The 19987-nt window shown below is 36.7% G+C and overlaps 1 protein-coding gene across 2 annotated transcripts in view; it reads right to left on the bottom strand.

The window, feature by feature from the left end:
* Positions 1 to 12061, bottom strand: part of USP25 (ubiquitin specific peptidase 25) — a 127596-nt gene extending 115535 nt beyond the window's left edge. The window contains exon 1 of one of the 2 annotated variants that reach the window (XM_031457920.2): positions 11903 to 12061. In XM_031457920.2, coding sequence (XP_031313780.2) covers positions 11903 to 11947 — 45 coding nt within the window. In that variant the 5' untranslated portion in view covers positions 11948 to 12061. The remainder of the gene's footprint in view (positions 1 to 11902) is intronic. The other variant, XM_031457941.2, reaches the window with a different exon arrangement.
* Between the last annotated feature and the right edge of the window lie 7926 nt (positions 12062 to 19987).

Genomic DNA, 19987 nt, shown 5'->3' with positions numbered 1-19987 from the left:
AATGGACTTCTCTTTGCCTAGAATCACATATTCAGTCTCCCTACACACCCTCGACATTATCTCCTCCATGAGGCCTTTCCTGTTCTTCTTAGAGCCTCTCTTGGGCCTACCAATATATCCTATAAATATTTCATTAAACTTCTAATATAATACATGAATTTCTGGCTCCCACTACAACCAAACTATAAGCTTTTCTAGGGTGTTTTATTTCTCAATCTGCTTAAAATAAAGAAAGAATACAAATGGATGGATATAATAATGAGAGATAACTGCATATCTAAGCAGAAATGTACACGATAATTGAAAACCTAAAACAAGAGTTTATGTGAGGGTATAAAATTAAATTTATTTTGAAAATACAAACTTGTTAGTAATGAACATACATGACTCAGAAACTACATAATCTCTCAAAGCTTGAAAAGAAGAAAGCAGAAAACCAAAGACAAAACTTTAAAAAACTCCCATAGTTCAGCAGACACACAGTATATTGCATTAGCAGCCAAATTTTACCATGCTGTAGAGTTCAAATGTAAAGTTTAAATATATGTACTGAAAGTTCACATAAAAGCTGACAAGCTCACAAAAATCTTGCCTCAGAGCTAGGCCTACTTGCTCCTATCTTTTTACCTACCAATCCTCAACTTCTTTGTGTCTGTCGTATGTGTTCAAATACTAAATATTTTTGGCAGCACACTTGAAAAGGTTTAAAATTTTCACAGTGATGTTCAGCAACTCCTAAGGGAAGGAGCAATAATTACAATACAATTATTACTGCAGTACAATAATTCTGTCCCATGGTGTCTGCAAAAGCAGCTATCACACTGCACGGCAGTATGTCACCCTCTTGCTCATCCAGGCACTAAGACATGTTCACAGGCAAAATACAAGTTCCAATAAATAATATTTATTTGGCACTAACTTAAAAGTAAGCTATAGTTGTTACCTCTTAGTCACAGCAAGTGTGTTCCACTCTACACTAAATCACACAACCTGTTCAGTTCAACATTCTGCTTAAGAGGTATTGGAATAATTACAATACAAACCTGAGCTATAGTTTAAAAAAAATTTAAACTATGAATCAAACTTGGAGGCATATCTGTGAAAACGTTACAACAAAAAAGCTGAGAACACTGCTCTAAGACAATGTTTATCAAGTAAGTGCCAGGGTCACAGATGGATGTAGATGACAACAGCAATAAAATCTATTTCGAATGTTTAATGATAACGTATTACAAGAATATCCTGATACACATGTATTAATTTCCTTGGTCGAAGCTGCAATTGCCAAGTAGCTTCTGTAAAACACTACCATCTGTCAGATTATGTTAACCTCGTTATTCTAGTTTTCTAGTTTTGGTTACATCCAAGTTATCAGTTGGTTTTAGTGCATAAAAGCTATACAATAGGACATAATAAATATATGCCTAGATTATATTTATGCAAGCTTGAGTAAAACTACAATAAAAATACTTTAGTTCAAGAGATTGTCCCTGAAACCTGTTTTCCTTTAAAACAACTCTCCACTTAAGGATAAAAAATACTATCAAGTGGAGTATTAATAGGAAGGAAAAACTTTTCAATAAAGTTGCTGGTTCTCCAGAGGAGAAAAATGAATTTGGACACATACTCAAACAATACACAAAATTCAAACTGAAGTGGAATAAGACTTAAATGCCAACAGGGAAAGAAGAAAAAGATTACAGAGCAATAAAAGAGAACATCTTTATGACACAGGTATGAAAGATCAAATAATAAAGAAAGCTAATTATTTATGAGACTAAATTAAAATGGACTCCTTTTCATGAAAAAAGCAACACAAAGGGAATAAAAAGACACCCTGAAAACAGGAAAAGATATTTGCAAAATACGTTAAGTGGGGAAAAAAATGGTAGTATCTGGACTATAAAGAACTCCTTCAAATCAAAAAGAAAAAGGAAAAACAACCCAAAAGAAAAAACACAACAGAAACAAATGTGAATTTCACAGGAAAAAAAACTCAATAGTCCATAAATATATAAAAAGATAACCAATTAGGTCATCAACAGCAGAATGATTAATTTCTGGTGTAACCATAAAGTATAAACAAACTACAACATTAGGTTCACTTATTTCATATAAATCTTGAACTTACACCCCAGAGCACACACAAAAACAAACTTCAAATGGATCATAACCCTAAATATAATAGCTAAAATAATAAAACATATTAAAAGTAAACATAGGAGGCAAAATAATGTGAACTAAGGTTCAAAAAAATTAGGATAAAGCACTAATTGTAAAAGAAAAAGTAGTACAATGAATTTCACCCATGTTAAACTACTTTGACTTCAAAGAAACTGATCAGAAAAAATGAAAGACAAGCCACACCCTGAGAGAAAAAATATACATATAATAAAAGACATTCAGAACAACTCAATAGCAAGACATAGAGTATCTATAGAAGACATAAAAATGCGCAGTAAAGGAAAAGGTGGAGGCAGCGGGTTCCCAGCGGCCCCGCAGCCTCATAACCCTCACCCCCACAGAAGTCCTCCCCTTGTAAGACAGGAGGAAGAGGAAGAACAGAGGCACTGTCAGTCAGCTCCCCCCCTTTCATTAAACCCAGAGAACACCTGCTCTGCTAGAACTGCAAGGGGTAAGAAGGGTCCCTGATCACCACCAGCAGAGAATGCATAGAAGGCACACCTTCCATCCAAAAACTGCACACCCTGAGGACAGAACTTGCCCGAGCCAACCCAATGACAAAAAGTAAGCTAATGGCAACACCAAAGTAACACAAATGTTCACAGGGCTCTAGGACCACACCTGGCACAGGACCCCATGCCCTGTGTGGGTTGCTCTGATCTCCCCGTCCCCAGAAGCCTGGCTGCCCTACCACCCAGTGACCACCACAGAAACCACAGAGCTGACCTCGGCCATCTCACATGCTTTCTCTATCCCATCGCGGCCTCACACACCCACATGCACTGGTAGCCTTCCTCTGATGCCACTAGCAAGGACGGCAATACTGTCAGTTCTGTTCGTTCCGCAATCTTATTACTGACTTGAAGCCCCAGGCCCAGTGAGGACGAAGTCCAGAAGTCAGTTCTGAGAAACTGTACAGGGTGTCCATAACCCCAGGAGGTCTGTGCAGAGAGCTGCTCCTTCCCTCCAAAGACTGGTCATTTTAAACCTGAGGCAGTGGACTGCTGCTAATTTCCTTTCAATCTTCTTCCTTGGCCCTGCCCTGCCCCAAAGGCCTCATGGGAAGACTTCAGGGGCCCTCTTACTGACGTACCAAGAGCAGCTCAGAGGTCTCAGTGGAGGACACAGCAAGCCCCACACCTCCAGCCCAAGTCTGTTTCTGTAGCTCCATTTCAAAGAAATGCAACATTTAAATTTGCGTGTATTCTGGCATGGATGATGACACATAAATCTGAGTGTATGGTTAGATCTCACATTAGTGTTACCACAGCAACAGATTCTGGCCACTAATGTTTCCTCATTCCTGGTCCCTCTCTCCACACTCCTCCCCTACATCCTTCCTCTTCACTAAGGATCTAGCCCTCAGCTCTGCAGCCAATCCTGCCCTCAAACCTGGTGCCACTCACCCCTCACAACCCACTTCCAGGCTGAACGACACCCACAAAACCCCAACAAATAAGAAGTTTCCAGTTTAAAACAAGTTCCTCTTCTTTCTTGTTTCCACATGGACCAAAAACTCTAAGAAATGTCTTTCTCTGCTCCACAGTTCATCCCACCCCACCACTGGTCCCCCAAGTTCTCTCCAAACTTCCAAGCCAACTACATTACGAAAGAATGTACCTTGTGGAACAAAATACACATCATAAAGATTAGCTAGCTCTGCCTGCTGAGTGCACTGTGGGGTCAGGGCCCGGGCGGGTCACTTGGAGAGAGGGCAAGCCACCAGGACACAAGCTGCCGGGATCACAGCACTGACAGCTCACTAGCCCACAGGGATGAGCAAGGGAGCTGACTGAGGACTGTGGCTTATAACCTGGATTTATCACCTTGGGGCTCGGGAGAAGGATAGCATTTTGTATTTGTTCCACTAACAGCTTAGAACCACATCCCAGATAATCATGGTAAACCCTTCACAACATGGAAAATGCTGAAAGCAGCCAGCCATTCCCACTTTTCTTCATTTTTTAATTAAATCTTGCACACACAAAATAATTTGCACACTCATGTGTGCGATTAACTATTAAAGAAATTAATATGAGTTTGAGGTACGAAGAAGAAAAGGCTTTTCATTTTCAGCAGTGAAACCTTTTTATGAAGTATTAGTTTAAATATATAAAATAAAGGAAAAATTGTGCAATTTCATTTTGTTTTGTAAGCAGGTCAGTACTTGCTCCTCAAGGTTTTACCTCTAACAACATTTTTAACTTTTTTGCTATTTTCAGACTTGGGAGAATAAGTAGCTATGGTTATTGCTGATCCGATGAGAATGTAAAACTGAATAAAATATGAGAAACAATGCTTAAAAATCATTCAAAACTGGCCAATAAACACATGAAAAGATATTCAGAACCATTAGTCATTAGGGAAATACAAAGTAACACTACAATGAGGTACCACTACATACTCACTAAAATGGTTAAAACATAAAAGTTTACAATACCAAGTGTTGACAAAAATGTAGACCAAATGGAACTCTCATACATTGTTGACGGGAATGTAAAATGGTACAACCACTTTGAATAACTATTTAGCAATATCTTATAACAATTCCACTACTATGTATTTGCTCAAGAGAAATTCTTTAGAAGTGCATCAGGTACCAAAGTAGGAAACTGTCCTTTAAAATCAGCAATAAAACAAAACATCCACTATCATCACTTCTAATCAACATTTATTATACATTTTACCCTGTAAAAGAAAAAATGAATTAGAATGATAAAAACTGGAAATAAAAAATTAAAACTGTCATGATTTACTTATGATGTGATCTCTGAAAAAGTATTAAAGTTTAGCAAAGTTTTGGTGGGTATAAAAATAATATACAAAGCCAGCTGCATTTGTACACATCAGTAACAAAGTATTTTAAAAAACCACATGTTATTGCTATCTGAAGATATATACTATGCAGGACAAACAATGTGTAAGAATTATACTGTTAAAATTATAAACTGAGGAAGAAATTCTAAAGAAGACCTAATAAAAGTATACGTATACTCTGTTCATGGATAGAAAGAGTCAGTATCATAAATATGTTAATGACCCCAAATTGGTCTATAGATTCAATAAAATTACTAAAAATCTCAAACAAGATTTTCCAGAGAACTTGGTAAAGTTACTCTAAATTGTCTAAGGATGATAAAGTACCATGACACCTTGGAAGAAGAAAAGTAAACTTATTTTTTCAGTATTAGAGATTATTATGAAGCCACAGCAATGAAGACAGGACAGCATTCACAAAATGAATGATGGAACAAAACAGCACAAGGGGGAAAGAAGAGAATTTTCTATAAAGCTTTTATATATGACAGAGATGGTAGGTAAGTTCAGTTGAGGAGAGCATTAACTTTTCAATAATGTTAAGATTAAATACAATAAAAAATCATATATAGAGTAAAAATTAAATTGGATCCCTACCTGATACCAGGTACAAAAATTAAGTGCAGATGGTATAAGGTCTAGATGTTGCAAACATAACTTTAAAACACTTAGTAGGAAATATAGATGAATATCATCCATATATCAAATGGGGAAAAAAGTCCCTAAAGTTAAAAAGACTAAAATTAAAAATACATATCTTCAGGAATTCAGACAGGTGGCAAAAAAGGAAATCAAAGAGAGAAAGAACACAGGATTCAAGATGATCAGTCTCAAATGAAAATAAAAGCATGGGATGAGACAACTATAAAGTTAGATACAGATTACTTTCAAAGTTCTAGCCTTTGTTGTAAATACTGGGTTCAATGTGTGCTTACCATTAAAAATTAATAAGCAATTTCATAAAAAAATGAAAACATTTGCAAAAACTGTTTATGATTAATTAGATTCTGTACACTGCAGAACCAACTAGTGTATACATTATTAAAACAACCCCCTCCAAAAAATATCTGACTACCTATGGAGGTAGTAAACATAGAATTGATATTACAAAAATAGTAATTTGATTTAGACAATCAAAGTAAAAAGTTATTCCTAGCACATAGAAAAAAAGGGAGAGGAAAAAATTATAAAATTTGAAGCAAGGAAGAGAGATAAATGCTATCTAATATTCAAATAATGTAGATTCAGAACAAGGAAGAAAAAAGTAATAGAATAAAAGTAATAATTCTTAAATATATACCATTTTCCTTAGAGTTTTCGACCAAAACCCTTGCCAGGATTGTTAAAAATACACACACACAAACACACACACACATGAAATTTCTGGATTCTAAAACCAAATAGAAAATCTTACAAGCTTACAGGGTTAACAATTTACCTACCAAACAAATAAAAACCCTCAAACATTACACTACACCAAAAAAAACACATAGTTAAAATTAAACACCTAAATACCTATTTTTTAAAAAGTTAATTAGTGTAACACAATTAAGTAATATTTTTGATGTAAGAAATGCCTTAAGAAATTTAAAATGACACCATTTAAGTTTATAATTCTATATTATTCCAGCAAAATCAAGAATCTTAAGTAAAGTTATGATAAACAGTCTTTCTTATTTAGGACAGAGGGAATGGAGGGAAAACTATTATTAATTTTTTATACTATGAGAAAAATATGTGTTTATATATATTTGTTTAAAATTAAAAGAACAGAAAAGACTCTTTAAATGGGAAGTCAGATGGCAATTAAAGGTTAACTATATCACAGTATATGCAGGTGATAAAATTTTACTAAAAGACCAGCAAAAAACACACACGTTTGAATTAGATCCATTAGAAATACAAAGAGAATTTGATGAATTATATTAAAAATAGAGAAGTCAACATCTCTCAGAATTTGAGATAAAGGAAAAAGAAAACATGAAATCTTGAAATTACACTGTGTTCATTTCATATATAAATATTAACTTTCAAAAAATATTATCCTTTTCATATAGTCATTAAAACCTCATGTACTTAGTTATTTCTTCTTAATTCTTAATAAATTTCTAAAACTATCACAAATCATATTCTCTAAACACAGTTTCAATTGTTCTAAACACTGTGTCTGACTGAACTAAAAGTCAACAATTTTAAATATGCAACAACTTGGAAAATGAAACAAAAAATCTTTAAAATAATGAAAGAAAAATGTTAAAAAATAATAGTCAAAACTTGGACAGCTTAACTAAATCTTGCTCTAAATAAAATCGTTAGCTTAACATAGTCACGTTCATCAAAACATCAACGTAACAAGTACTTAGGTTGAATGATCAAAATGGTTAACTGCCACCAATTTTGAATGGTTTAACATAATACCACACTAAACAATTCCAAAAGCACAGGAAAAGATAAAAAGCTTTCTAATGCTTTTATCAACTAACCTTACCTTAATAGCTCATACATACACAAGCAAAACTTGTAACCAACCTCATTTAAGAATGTAGATTCTAAATTCTAGATTTAAATTTAATATATTGAATTTGAAGGCATCGTGACTAAATGTGATTTTACCAGAAAGCAATACAGATTAAAGGTTAACAGCAAAAGCCCCTGAGTCTCATGACCCTGAGTTTAAATCCCACTCTCAACACATACTAACAATGAAATGTTGCTTTAGTTATTAACTGCTCTAATACTGTTTCCTCCACCAGGACATGGAGGAAAAAAAAATGTCCTCCTAAAAAGGCGGTTGAGAAGATTAAATGAAAAAAGTCTCGTAAAACTCTTAGCACAATTCCCTAACATAGTACATAGTAAATAGTCCACGTTATTTACTACAGATGTTGTTATTGACATATTAAATTATCACATCAGTTGTTGAAAAAAAATTTGATAGTCAACATCCAAATCTGACTTCAAAACCGTTAAATACTTAGAACTGTAAGAACATTTCATATAATGAAACAACACGTTAACAGAACCTAACATTAACCTTAGTACTCTGTTATCCTAGCTAAAACAATAAAATAGTATATGAAAAAGAGATGTGAAAATTAACAGAGGTCAGAATGATAATTATTTGCAAATTATATGGACTGTATACAAAGAATAATGAAGAAAATCATCAAATTCATTCAAAATCATAAAGAGAATTTAAGACAGCTGGATACGATGTTAGCATACAAATCAAAATTAGGTGAGAAAGGAATGGAGTAAAATGGGAATAAACAGCTGGATCCCTTTCTCCCACAAACCAAGTCTTATGCTGGTACCAAGATAACCAACAATTTAGTACTAAAGAATATCAATTTTATGTAATGTTTACAGTGACTTATGTAACATTAACTGTCTCTTGAAATCCTGTATTGTATCTTTATAACTTTAGATAACACCTAAGTTAGAAAATACTATATTATTTTAACTAAGAAATTCACTCTGAATTCAGTTTGTATTGTTTTTCAAGTTTCAACTCTTGATTTGGTTAATCTGTGACATCCTTCCCATCCCCAACCCTCAGTATAATTAGTGAAAGCTGACTGTTTGATCCATAGGTTCCTTCTGCCTCCACACTCACTACGATTTCTTTTTTATCCTCCCGGTCCAGAATGAATGTCTGTGTAGCTCCATTAAACACTGAGATCTAAAAAATGCTGCTCATGTCTAATCATACTAACCTTAAGGCTTTAAAAGAAGATCCAGAGGCACTGAAAGACTTGGCCAAAGTCATTTAGAAAGATGACTGAGATCCAGCTAACATCCTACAGTCTTTTTGCTATACTGTCTATACTCCAACAGTTGTCCACAGTTTTGAGTTTTCATTGTTTCTCAATAATGTTAAATTGTGAGATTCAGTTAAGGAACTAAAATAACCCCTGTACTTGCATTCCTTTTAGAAAACATTCACTCATTATTTCATTCATCAAATATTTACTGAAACCTACTGTGTGCCAAGAAGTTGTTCTAAGCCCTAAGGTGAAACAAAATAGGCAAAATACCTGCCCTTATGGATTTTATATTTATTCAACTCAGAAGGACGCATTTAAACAATATCCAGCTCATTTCACTCTATAAATTAATTTGGTCCCTGGGCGGAAGCCTTCTAAATTGCTGCCGTAAAGAATCCTCATTTGGGACCTGAATCTATGAATCAAATTTCCAAGATGTAAGGATCCTACACTTAGGTAAACATCAAGCACAAGGTTGAAGACACATGTGCAAGACCTAAATTATGACAAGATTTAACTGTGGCTAATCTGCCACCAACTCTACCTTACCGGTATCATCTGAAACCTCTCAGAAAAGCAGCTCTCTACAGTTTCACTACATCTCATAACTCTCTGCCATGGCCAAACTTGAGCAATCAAGCAAAGAACACATCAGAGGAAAAAGCCCTTGCCTTATGTTACATTTTGACAAGTTACTTTGTAGGTGAACAAAGTAAGAAAGTTCTATGTAGTCCTACTTAAAAAAAAAAAAAAAATTACTAATCTTCCATGCTTCTGGAAGAAAAAAAGAACCTTGAAAAACAGGGAACTGTTCCAACTACCAGAATACTTATTTATATAAAGCTAGTATTATACATGACCATACAACACATAATTTCTTTAAGGACAGCAGAAAATAGGATAAAATTTTGGTTATGCAATACACACTAGATACTTCTCGTTTTACTCATAATTCATAAAGTTTCTAATTTAAAAACAAAGAGTTTCACTTTTGTTTCTTCTAAAGCAGTTCACTTCCTAGTTACTAACTTGAAGTCTGCTTCCTAGTTACTAGCTTCGTGCATTTAAATCTACCAATTTATTTGAAGTAGATGGTTTAAAGTATTTGTACTCATATGAATACTTTCAAATGGTTCTGATATGCGTAACAAAGTAATAGTATACCAATATGGAAAGCAAGCAAACAGATTGTTTCTTTAAAAAAATAAATACCATATTCCACAACTACTATGATGGAAATATAAAAACAAATGCAGTTTTACTGCTCTAAAAAAATGTGCACACTATCACTGAGATGATCCGACACACATACTACAAAACCAGCATCATAATGGTAATATTTTGGACTGCTGACTACTCCCTTTGTATAAGGAGGGGGCTCATTAAACTAGGTAAATGGACTTGATGGCCAAGCTCACTTTCAGTAATTCGACTCCTGATTCACAATTTTCTGCATAAACATCTGAACCAGGCAGATCAGCATTTATCTAATTCTATACTAAGGAAGTACGTTAGTCAAAATCACAAACTTCTTGCCATTGTTTAAATTTGAGATGTGAAAAATGAGCTACATTTCCCACTCTGAAACAAATAGGCTTTAATATTCATGACTGAAGGGAACTGTAAACAGAAATGACACCAAACCTATTAAATATTTCTTAGTATACATATGACCACAAGCTAGTCCTCTAAGTATTAACACTTAATCACATACTTAACATCAAAAACTAAAGTTTAAGGTATTCAAAACAGAATAGAGGGGATTAAGAGATAAACTGTTCTAAACTCCCATTATTAAATCTAGAATTATTTCACTGTAAATAAAATGCAGTGTGCAATAATCTTCTAAATTTACCAGTAACAGTTTACACACAAGAGTTCCAAAGACAACTTTTCCCAAAGTGCCTAAAATAACAATGCACTATCCTTGCTTTCCAAAATTCTCTGAGCATCTTCAATTACCTTGGGTACTATCATAAAATTCTAAAAATAATCTAAAAGCAAAAACTTCGCAAGCTGTGAGTATACACATAGTCTATTGTACCATAGCAGGCCTTATTCTAAAATCGAGCACAGGTAGGATAGAACCATGCCAAAACTACAACAGGGTGGGGCAGTCACTACTCTCCCCAAAAAACCAAACACAGCTTTGGTAGCTGCTCCCAGTAAACCCTGGTTACCCCCATAATTTCATGACCAAGACGAGTAAAGCAATGTTCTCCTTTTGCCCAAAATGCTTTTCACGCAAATGACCAAAAGAAAAAATTAAATCATTGCCAACTACTATTCAGGATATGGTGCAAGCCATGATAGTGCACTTGAGATTCTGAAAGCAAAATCCAGGGGGGAAAAAGAAAAAAAGGGAGCTTCTATCACTACCTACTGTGAAAGATCTCAAGCTTCACAAACCTAGATTTCTGTTTTTATTTTTTACATAAGTGAGCAATTTATTTCAACGCGTGACTGAGACAAGAGTAAAGGGTGAACGATGGAACAAGGTCAAACTTAGGGGACAAAGATTTCTGGAATAAACATAGCCAGAAATGTTTCCTTCTTGAGAGACAGTTTCTATTATCTAGAAAAGAAGAAAAAGAAACAAAATGAAAAAGAAAGAAAGAAAGAAAAAAGGAACCAACCAGACCCTCTACTTTTACATTGAGTCCACCTGGTAAGTGTACCTGCCCCACCACAGGCAGTTCAATTCTGGTGGAGACTCATGCAAAATAGCAGGCCTGGAATGCTCCTACCTGGGAAATAAAAACTGCTCAGATGGGATGACAACTGGCTTTTTTTTTTTTTTTGAAAAAGAGGGGGAAGATAAAGTTTAATTAAAAAGCCATATAGAGGAGTGTAGGAATGTGAGGTCGCTCTCAATAAAAACCGGGCACCATCTGTAACAGCAAAACAATCGGCAAGAAGGAAGTGGATTGAAACCAGCTAACTACACCCCGCTTTCCAAACGCAGCCCGGAACTGGGCGCGACGCCCCCTAAGCGAGTAGGGGCGGGGGGCTGCGGGGGAGGAAGCCCGGGCGGCGGCGGGGGAAGCTCGGGAGCTCCCGGCCGAGGCGGGTGAGGGCAGCACGTCGGAAGGAGGAGCGGGGCCGTGCCGCGCCGGCTGGCGGGCTCGCCTCACCTTCTGCGCCGCGCTCTGCTGCAGCACATTCTGCTCCACGGTCATGGCCCCCGCGGCGCCGGCGGCGACACAGGCGGCGGCGTCCGGCTTCTCGCGCCCCCGCCGGCCCTGGCTGCCGCGCTCCGCCGAGCTCCAGGGAGCGGCGCGGACGGCCGGGGAGGACAGCGCCCCCGCCAGCCAGGCGCGAAGGCGATGGCGGCCGGCGTGCGCGGGCACCGCGGGCTGGCGGCGAGGCGCGGACAGCGAGGGCCACGGCGGCGGCCCCACGACTCCGCGCGGCCCGCCTCAGCGCGGCTCGTCGGCGGCGGCCGGGGCCATGAGCGGGAGGCGGACGCTGGGGCGCGGGAGGGCGCGAGCAAGCCCGGACGCGTCACGAGCGCGCGCGCTCCTTCGCTGGCGGCTCGCGGGCCACTGCGGGGAAGGGAAAGGGGACAGAGGGAGCGGCCGGCCGGAATGGCGCTGTCCTCCTCCCTCCGCGACTCCTCCTCCCCTCCCTTCCCCCAACCGCCGTCACCGCCCCCGCCCGGCGGCTCCTCCCCCGCCGAGCCCCGCCCGCCGGCCGCCCTAACCCTACATTGTGACCCGCGGGGCCGCGGGACGGGGCGGGGCCTCCTGGAGCCCCGCCCCCCGCCCGGCGCTCGCGGGTGGGGCGAGGGAGGGCCACGCGGGCCTGGCCTCGGAGCCGCCCCTGCGGCAGGTTGCGCGACGCCTGCTCTTGCTCGGCGTTGTTCCAAGCCGAGGCCAGAGGGCAGCGTTCGTCTCTGTCCCCGGGACTTGTCGGATCGCCGGCATTCCGAACTCTTCCAAGACAAAACATTTTCCTCCTGGCCACGTAACGTCCGAAAACCTCGTTGGGTCCCGAATCCCGACTTCTTTCTCTGTCTCCCGTCCTCTCCCGTCGCCTTTCTAGGAATTTCACAAGCAGTAAACTTGCCCGAAGGGAAAAGTCCGGTGTGATTTAAGCAAAAGCCTGTTAGAAGTCCTTATTCTAGAATATACTTTTCTCCTTAACTAGACATTATGTAAATGACTATTGACAATTCTCTCTCTACTTCTTTCATTCAAATATGTGCCAGTCACTGCTAGGCTTTAGAGAAATGAAGTTTATTTTCCGACAGTTTGGAGAAATATGAAATATGGTGTACACAGCAGACAACATTACAAAAGTATCACTGCCTAGATAGTACATCATATAATATCCTAGTTCCCAAACAATTATTAACCACCCTGCATGGAATACTTGACTGTATAGAATTGTAAGAAAAACTTGACATTGAGAGAGCAATCTCTAGCCTCAGAAGTATTTTGCGTTTCAGGAGCTAATCTGGGAGTAGTTTGCGGACGGTATGTGATTGCGGCGGTGGGAGGGGCGGGATTATCAGCGCATATTTTCACAAATACAATACACACATATGCAAATCCGGGTATGACTTTGAATCTCCTGGCAAGAAAAGTAAATTTGGTAAATGCTCGTTGAAATATTACCTGGTTTTACTCTTTGTAATCTGTGTACTTTACAAATTGCTCTGTACCGTAAATGACTTCAACCACCTTTTGAGATCTTTCCCTTGATTCTTCATATTTATTTGCTCATTTGATTTTAACAGATTACAAATTTTACTTTATTGCTATCTTATGTCTTTGCAGGAAGAATTCGAAATGTTGTGAAATGACTAGACACCCAGAATTTTAGGAGTAATACAATGGTTCTGATAGAATGCACAAATTTTTTATGAGAACACTGTGACCCAAGAGGGAGACTTGTCTACAAAAGCATACTAAAGCTCATTTTTCCTCATTTATAGATGAAAATTCTTTCCAACATATCAACTTCATTTTTTCTGTATAACAGATTAAAAACTTATCTATCCAGTTCATGACATTTGAATTTAAGAAAGTTAAATTTGACATAAAAATCTAGTACTGTGGTTAAAAAAAGATATTGCCAGATACTAAAGTTTAGTTTCTAGAATTTGGCAATAAATGATACTCTGAGTTAAGTTTTTTAGTTACACAAAAAAAATTATCTTACTGGTGCTTACTGTATAATTATCAAATAAAGCTACTTATAGGGTAGTTTGTATTTGCCCACTTCAATCATTCATTCCCAGATTACTTCTTTTTTAAAAAATTTTTTTAAATTGAAGTACAGTCAGTTACAATGTATCAGTCTCTGGTGTGCAGCACACTGTCCCAGTCATGCATATACATACATATATTCATTTTCATATTCTTTTTCATTAAAGGTTATTACAAGATATTGAATATAGTTCCCTGTGCTACACAGAAGAAACTTGTTTTTTTAATCTATTTTTATATATAGTGGCTAACATTTGCAGATCTCAAACTCCCAAATTTTTTCCTTCCCACCCTCTTTCCCAGGTAACCATAAGATTGTTTACTATGTCTATGAGTTTGTTTCTGTTTTGTAGATGACTTCATAGTGTCCTTCCCAGATTACTTCTGATGATTTCCTATTTAAATTTTTTTAATCTTAATTGTGCTTTTGTAGAACTTTGAGAAGTTAATTTCAAATTTCCCTTAGGTATTTTTTTTTTAGAGAGCATATAATTGGAATGAATACAGGATGAAAATTTGAGAATTTGAGATAAATTCACACATAGAATTCATTGCCAGATATCCTAATTTGTTTTTAAAATGCACACCAATGTCAGTTTTGCTGTTCATGAGTCAGTCTTAATATGAATGGTTATTGTAATGATATATATCCTTAGGATATTATTTAATAATTCCTAAATTATTGCATTGCTCTGGATTCTCTGCACTTAGGTAAACACGTAAAGTGATAGATTTCATATAAAATTAAACATTTAATTTTTAACATAAAGTCTATTTTTCTATTTTGGATTAAAATGATATTTCTAAAAATATTCAGTATTGTATCTTGTATATGAACCAAGGAAATTGATATTATTATATCCAGACTTTTTATTTCTCTTTGTTTAGAAAGAATTGGAAAAATCTACTTCTGGACACCTGAAATCTCATATGTTGCCAAAGCACCTTTGTAAGACGTAAACAAGAGAGAAACGTTCAATTTGCAATGTAGATTTGAACACTTTTCTTGGCAAAATAATGTCTTTTAACTCTACTTCAAAGAGGATCAGAATAATTTTTTCTTCTTTAGGTATATTGACATTCTGGGGTAATTTTATTTCCGTCAATAAGGGAACCATAAGCAGCTGTTCAAAGAGGAGTTTTCTGTGATGTCACAGTGGCACCATTCAGTTGTGGAGTGTTCAGAGATTAGAACGTATGAGAATTTTCTGCCTAGACATGACAATAAGATGCTTATTGAATTAAACAGGCAGCCATGAAGGAGAGAAAACAAACTTATTTACGCTTTTGCAGTGCACCTCCAACTCTAACTTCTCATTCCAATGGGACAGCCTTGTGGTCCTGGCAGCTATATTGTTTTATGTGACAAAGAATGTTATTAGTAGTATCTCCAGTGGTTGGTGGTGCCTCACACACTGAGAGCCTTCAGATTGTACTTCTTTGTCAGTGTATTAGTTTTCTAGAGCAGCTATAACAAAATCTCACTGACTGAGTGGCTTAAACAACAGAAATATATTTTCTCATGGTTCTAAACACTGGAAGTTAAAGATCAAGTTACCAGCAGGGTTGGTTTCTCCTGCTGCCTCTCTCTGGGCTTGCAGATTCTGCTATCCTCTTACTGCTTCTGCATGTATGGTTGACCCTCTGTACACACAGTCCCCCATGTCTCTTCCTCTTATTATAAAGACCAGTCATATTGGATTAGGGCCTCACTCCAACAGCCTAATTTAACTGGATCACCTTCTTAAAGGCTTTATCTACAAATCCAATTATATTCTGAGGTACTAGGGGTTGGGACTTCAACATATGAATTTTAGGGGAACACAGTTCAGCCCATAACCACCACCCATAAATGGCTGCAGGAAGGAAGAAATGAACACATCCCCTCCAGAACCTGGCTCGAACCCGAACCACCCCCTCCCCTCTTAGTATAAGAAGCCTGAATTCTAACTCCAGGAAAATGATTCTTTGGGACACTAGTCCACCATCTTCTCAGTCTGTTGGCTTTCTGAATAAAGTTGCTATTCCTTGCCCCAACAGCTCCTCTCTTGACTTAGTGGTTTGTTGTGCTGTGAGCAGTAGGAGCTTGGATTTGGTAACAGTATCTTTACATTTTCTGCCAATATTGACACTTCCAATTGAAATAGTTTTGAAAAATTGAAAAGAGAATCTTGTCTAATGTGAACTATTTCTTCCCAAGGTCTACATGGAGAGAAAGCTACACTTCACCAGCTGAGAGCCAGCACAAAAGCTGAGATTTCTTGCATTCAGCACTTGCTCTTCCTACCTTGAAAATGCCCAAAGGCATATTCTGACACCAAAAATGGTTTAGAGTGCCCAGATCCTTTCTCATTTCTTACCTTTCTTCTCTTGCTATTGTGGTAGGCACACATTTCCCTAAAATTATACTATGAAATATATGGACAGAGAAGAACATATCAGAAAGTGACTAATGTCACTTCCCAAGACCTCTATCTCCCATATGTGTCCAAATCCCAAACAACCCAGGAACTGCTGGCACAAAGATCTTGGCCAAGTGACTTAAGCATTCTGCATAACCCTTGCCTATTTGTTATCAGGAACATTTCTTGGTCTTCTATTGCTTTGCTCTGAATCACAAAAATATCTATCTCTGCATGTCCAATGCTATAAGGTCACTAGCTTCAGAATGAATTTGGCCAATGAAAGGCATAAGTTGGGGATCAGAGTGTGAGAGAAAGGGAAAAGTCAGGCTACTCTGCTTTCTCCTTCTCCCTCTTCCCTTAGGTGGCATCTCCTTGGGCTCCATCTCTTCTATTGTTCCCATTTCACCAGACTGTCTTACCCTGGTTCAAGGTCCTCCTAGAGAGGAAGTTCCCTGAACTCTGGAAATCCTACCTCCTTCCATCATCTCTCCAAATTAAGAGTCATAAAGATTTCTTGCTGTTGCTAAACTCCGATTTAACTCACTGCCCCTGTTTGGTGTACTTCTTCATTACCTGTATAACCAATTCTTTGAGTTATTGCTTGATTTAAATATTTAAAGAGTATTGTGCTTTACTGACATGACCTTTCCTGACATATGTTCTCTTGGTCTCCGTCATCTATAAAATGAGAATAATAATATATAGTTACTTTGATAATTAAATGATTAAGTACATGTAAAAATATTTAGAACACTATAAGACACATGTAAGTATGTAATAAATGTGAGCAAGTTCTTGCTATTATTATTATTAGGGCTTCTTTGTATCTATAAATTGAGGAGGTAAAATCATTAGATGAGCACTAAGAAGAATTAGTCAGCTGGGATTGACTATTCTGAGTCCAGGTAAACAGAACAAGAAGCAGAGTTAAGTGAGATCAGTTTACAAAATCTGACAGTCTAAGAAGGAACTGTTCTGCTGCCATCTCTGTAAAAGTTTCATATATCAAATCGTGTGCAAAAAAAACTTGTTAGTTATATCTGGGTGGCTACTTCACCACTTATTACAGACTCTTGATGATTATTTGTGTTCTCTCTTAGATTGCAGAAGAGACACAAAATTCAGATGTAAACGTCTTTAAAAAACACAGATTAGAGATATGGGAAATCAGAAATTTATTTTTGGACAAACGATGCTATTAGCAAATAGAAACAAAAAAACCCTTAAATATTAGGCGGAAATGCTACTCGGTTTTGAGTTCTACACAGAGACGTTTATGCTGAAAGAATGCTCAATAAGTATAATTAAAATGAATTTATAAACAAAAATAAAAACAAATTTAAAAAATTCCCTTTCCTACTTTCTAGGCTTTCATAAAATGTTTTTTGTATAGTTAGCATATCTAATATCATCTTATAAAATGAGATATGTACACAATAATCTATTTTTGTCTTAGCCTGTTAGTTTGGTCTGTTTTCCATCGAGAACAACACACGGAATTTTTTATGTGAAGGTTAGTTTAATGATTCTCTTCAAATCTCCCACAGCTTTAGTTTGAGCTATCATATTATAAGTATCCATAATTGTGAAGGGCTACTGACTGAGAATAAATCTTGTATAAGTGAGAACAGGATAGCATATTATAAAATTAGATCCTACTGGTTTCAATTTCAGAACCTTCCCTCTAAGGCTGGCCTTGCTGTCAGGTGAGTTGGGCTGGCTATTCTAGGCCTTCTATTTTGGTGGGGGTATGGGATACACTGGAGCCAACTACTATTTTTTGTCCACTTACTGTGTTCCAGGACCTGTGCTAAGCACTTTACACTTCAAGCGATTTAATCTTTGTAACAACTTCGTAAGAGTGGAATTATCAAAACCCCTTCACATAAGAAGAAGCTGTAACTTACTGTAATTGAATTGCCCAAGGACACAAACTAAAACAAAACATATTTAAACCAGTTTTAACTTGGGGAGGAGGTCTGTCGGACTTCAAAGCTTCTGCATTTAAACTGTACACTGTAGACCAAATATTTTTCAAGTGTGGTTAGTGGATTCCTGGAGGTCTTCAAAACCCTTTCAAGAGGTCAGTGAGATGCTCCCTTTTCCAACTATACATCTGTGTGAGACTAGATTTTCCTCATATGCTTCAGGCTAAACAATATATAACAGATAGAATGTGGAAACAAATTAGACATTTCTTTTGTTTTCTGTTAAACCAGACGTTGGAGATTTGCATAAATGTAACACAATGTCATTCTTCTTGCTAATCTCTTTTGTTTTGGAAAAGATGGTCACTTTTCATAAAAGTAATATTTACATTAAAATGCAATGAATTTCTCCTTTTTAAATGAAATAATATGTATTTTTGAAATTTCTCAGTTTTAACTTCTAATACAAAAAAAGTGAAAGACATAGTCTTATAGACATAAAATCTCATTGGGGTTCTCAATAATTTTTCAGTGTGTAAAACAGTTCTAGGGAAAAAAAAGTTGAGACCCAAAGCCATAGACTTCCATTGTCATCAGGTGTTTTGAAAGAACCAGAAATAATAACACTGATCTGACAGCTCTTTATGTTTCTCAGATATCATGTATCACTATGGTGATCCTTTGAAAAACTGAGGTAGAAATAAATTGAATGAAAATTCTTACTTATCCAAGTATTTTCAAAAGCCAGTTTAGCTCAAAGTTTAGAAATTGCCATGTAGAAAAGTAAACCCCTAGAAATGTGTGAATGAAAAAATAAGGAAAAAATAAGGTGGTTCTACCTTCTCTGTTGTTGAAAGGACCAGAGTACTTACTTGAAATTACTCTGAGAATGGTAAAGGACAATTCAAATGTAAGATACTGTTAAAAGTTATTATAATATTTTGATAGTATGAAATTATGGAAGTTAGGAGTTGGCTCTGAGAGATAACTATAGTACTATTTAATAAACATAATTTGATTGCACTGACTAATATAATATATAACTATATTATGTTATAACTAACATAATAAATATAATAACTTTATATTTAAATGCTTTACCATTTATAATTCACTTGAATATATGTGTCTCACTAACTATGCTATAAGACAGGACATACCCTATATCCATTCTGCAATTTGGAAACCTAGTCTCAAAGTGTTTGTGTGACTTGCCAACAATACACAGCAAGTGTGTGATTGTGTTAAAACTCATACCTAGCATAGTTCTTTAACAAATAATCAATAAAAAAATAAAGAAACCAGGTATTCTGACTCCTAGCCTGGTGTCTTAACTCTGGCATATGCTGATTTAAAGAAGGTAAAGTATTTTGTAACACTGTCTCATTTTCCAACATTATTCAACATGAATTTAAAAAGGCACATTTAGGTATTCATTTAGCACTCACTTTTGCAGATCTTTGTCAGAATAGTAATAATATATAAAAATGATATGTATTTTATATTAAGGGCTTATACTCAATTCTCAAATTAATTTTTTCCCATCTTCAAAGAGTAAGTGATGTAATGCTATATCTTCTTCACATGGCATGTTAGGATTAACTTCCAAAAAGCAGAAACACACACACACACGAATTTCATTGGAATTCCAAAAAAATGTATGATAATTTTGC

Source organism: Camelus dromedarius, chromosome 2 (assembly GCF_036321535.1).
Source record: "Camelus dromedarius isolate mCamDro1 chromosome 2, mCamDro1.pat, whole genome shotgun sequence".
NCBI lineage: Eukaryota > Metazoa > Chordata > Mammalia > Artiodactyla > Camelidae > Camelus > Camelus dromedarius.
The sequence above is the reverse complement of the archived record's forward strand: the minus strand, read 5'-3'. Positions and strand labels throughout refer to the sequence as shown.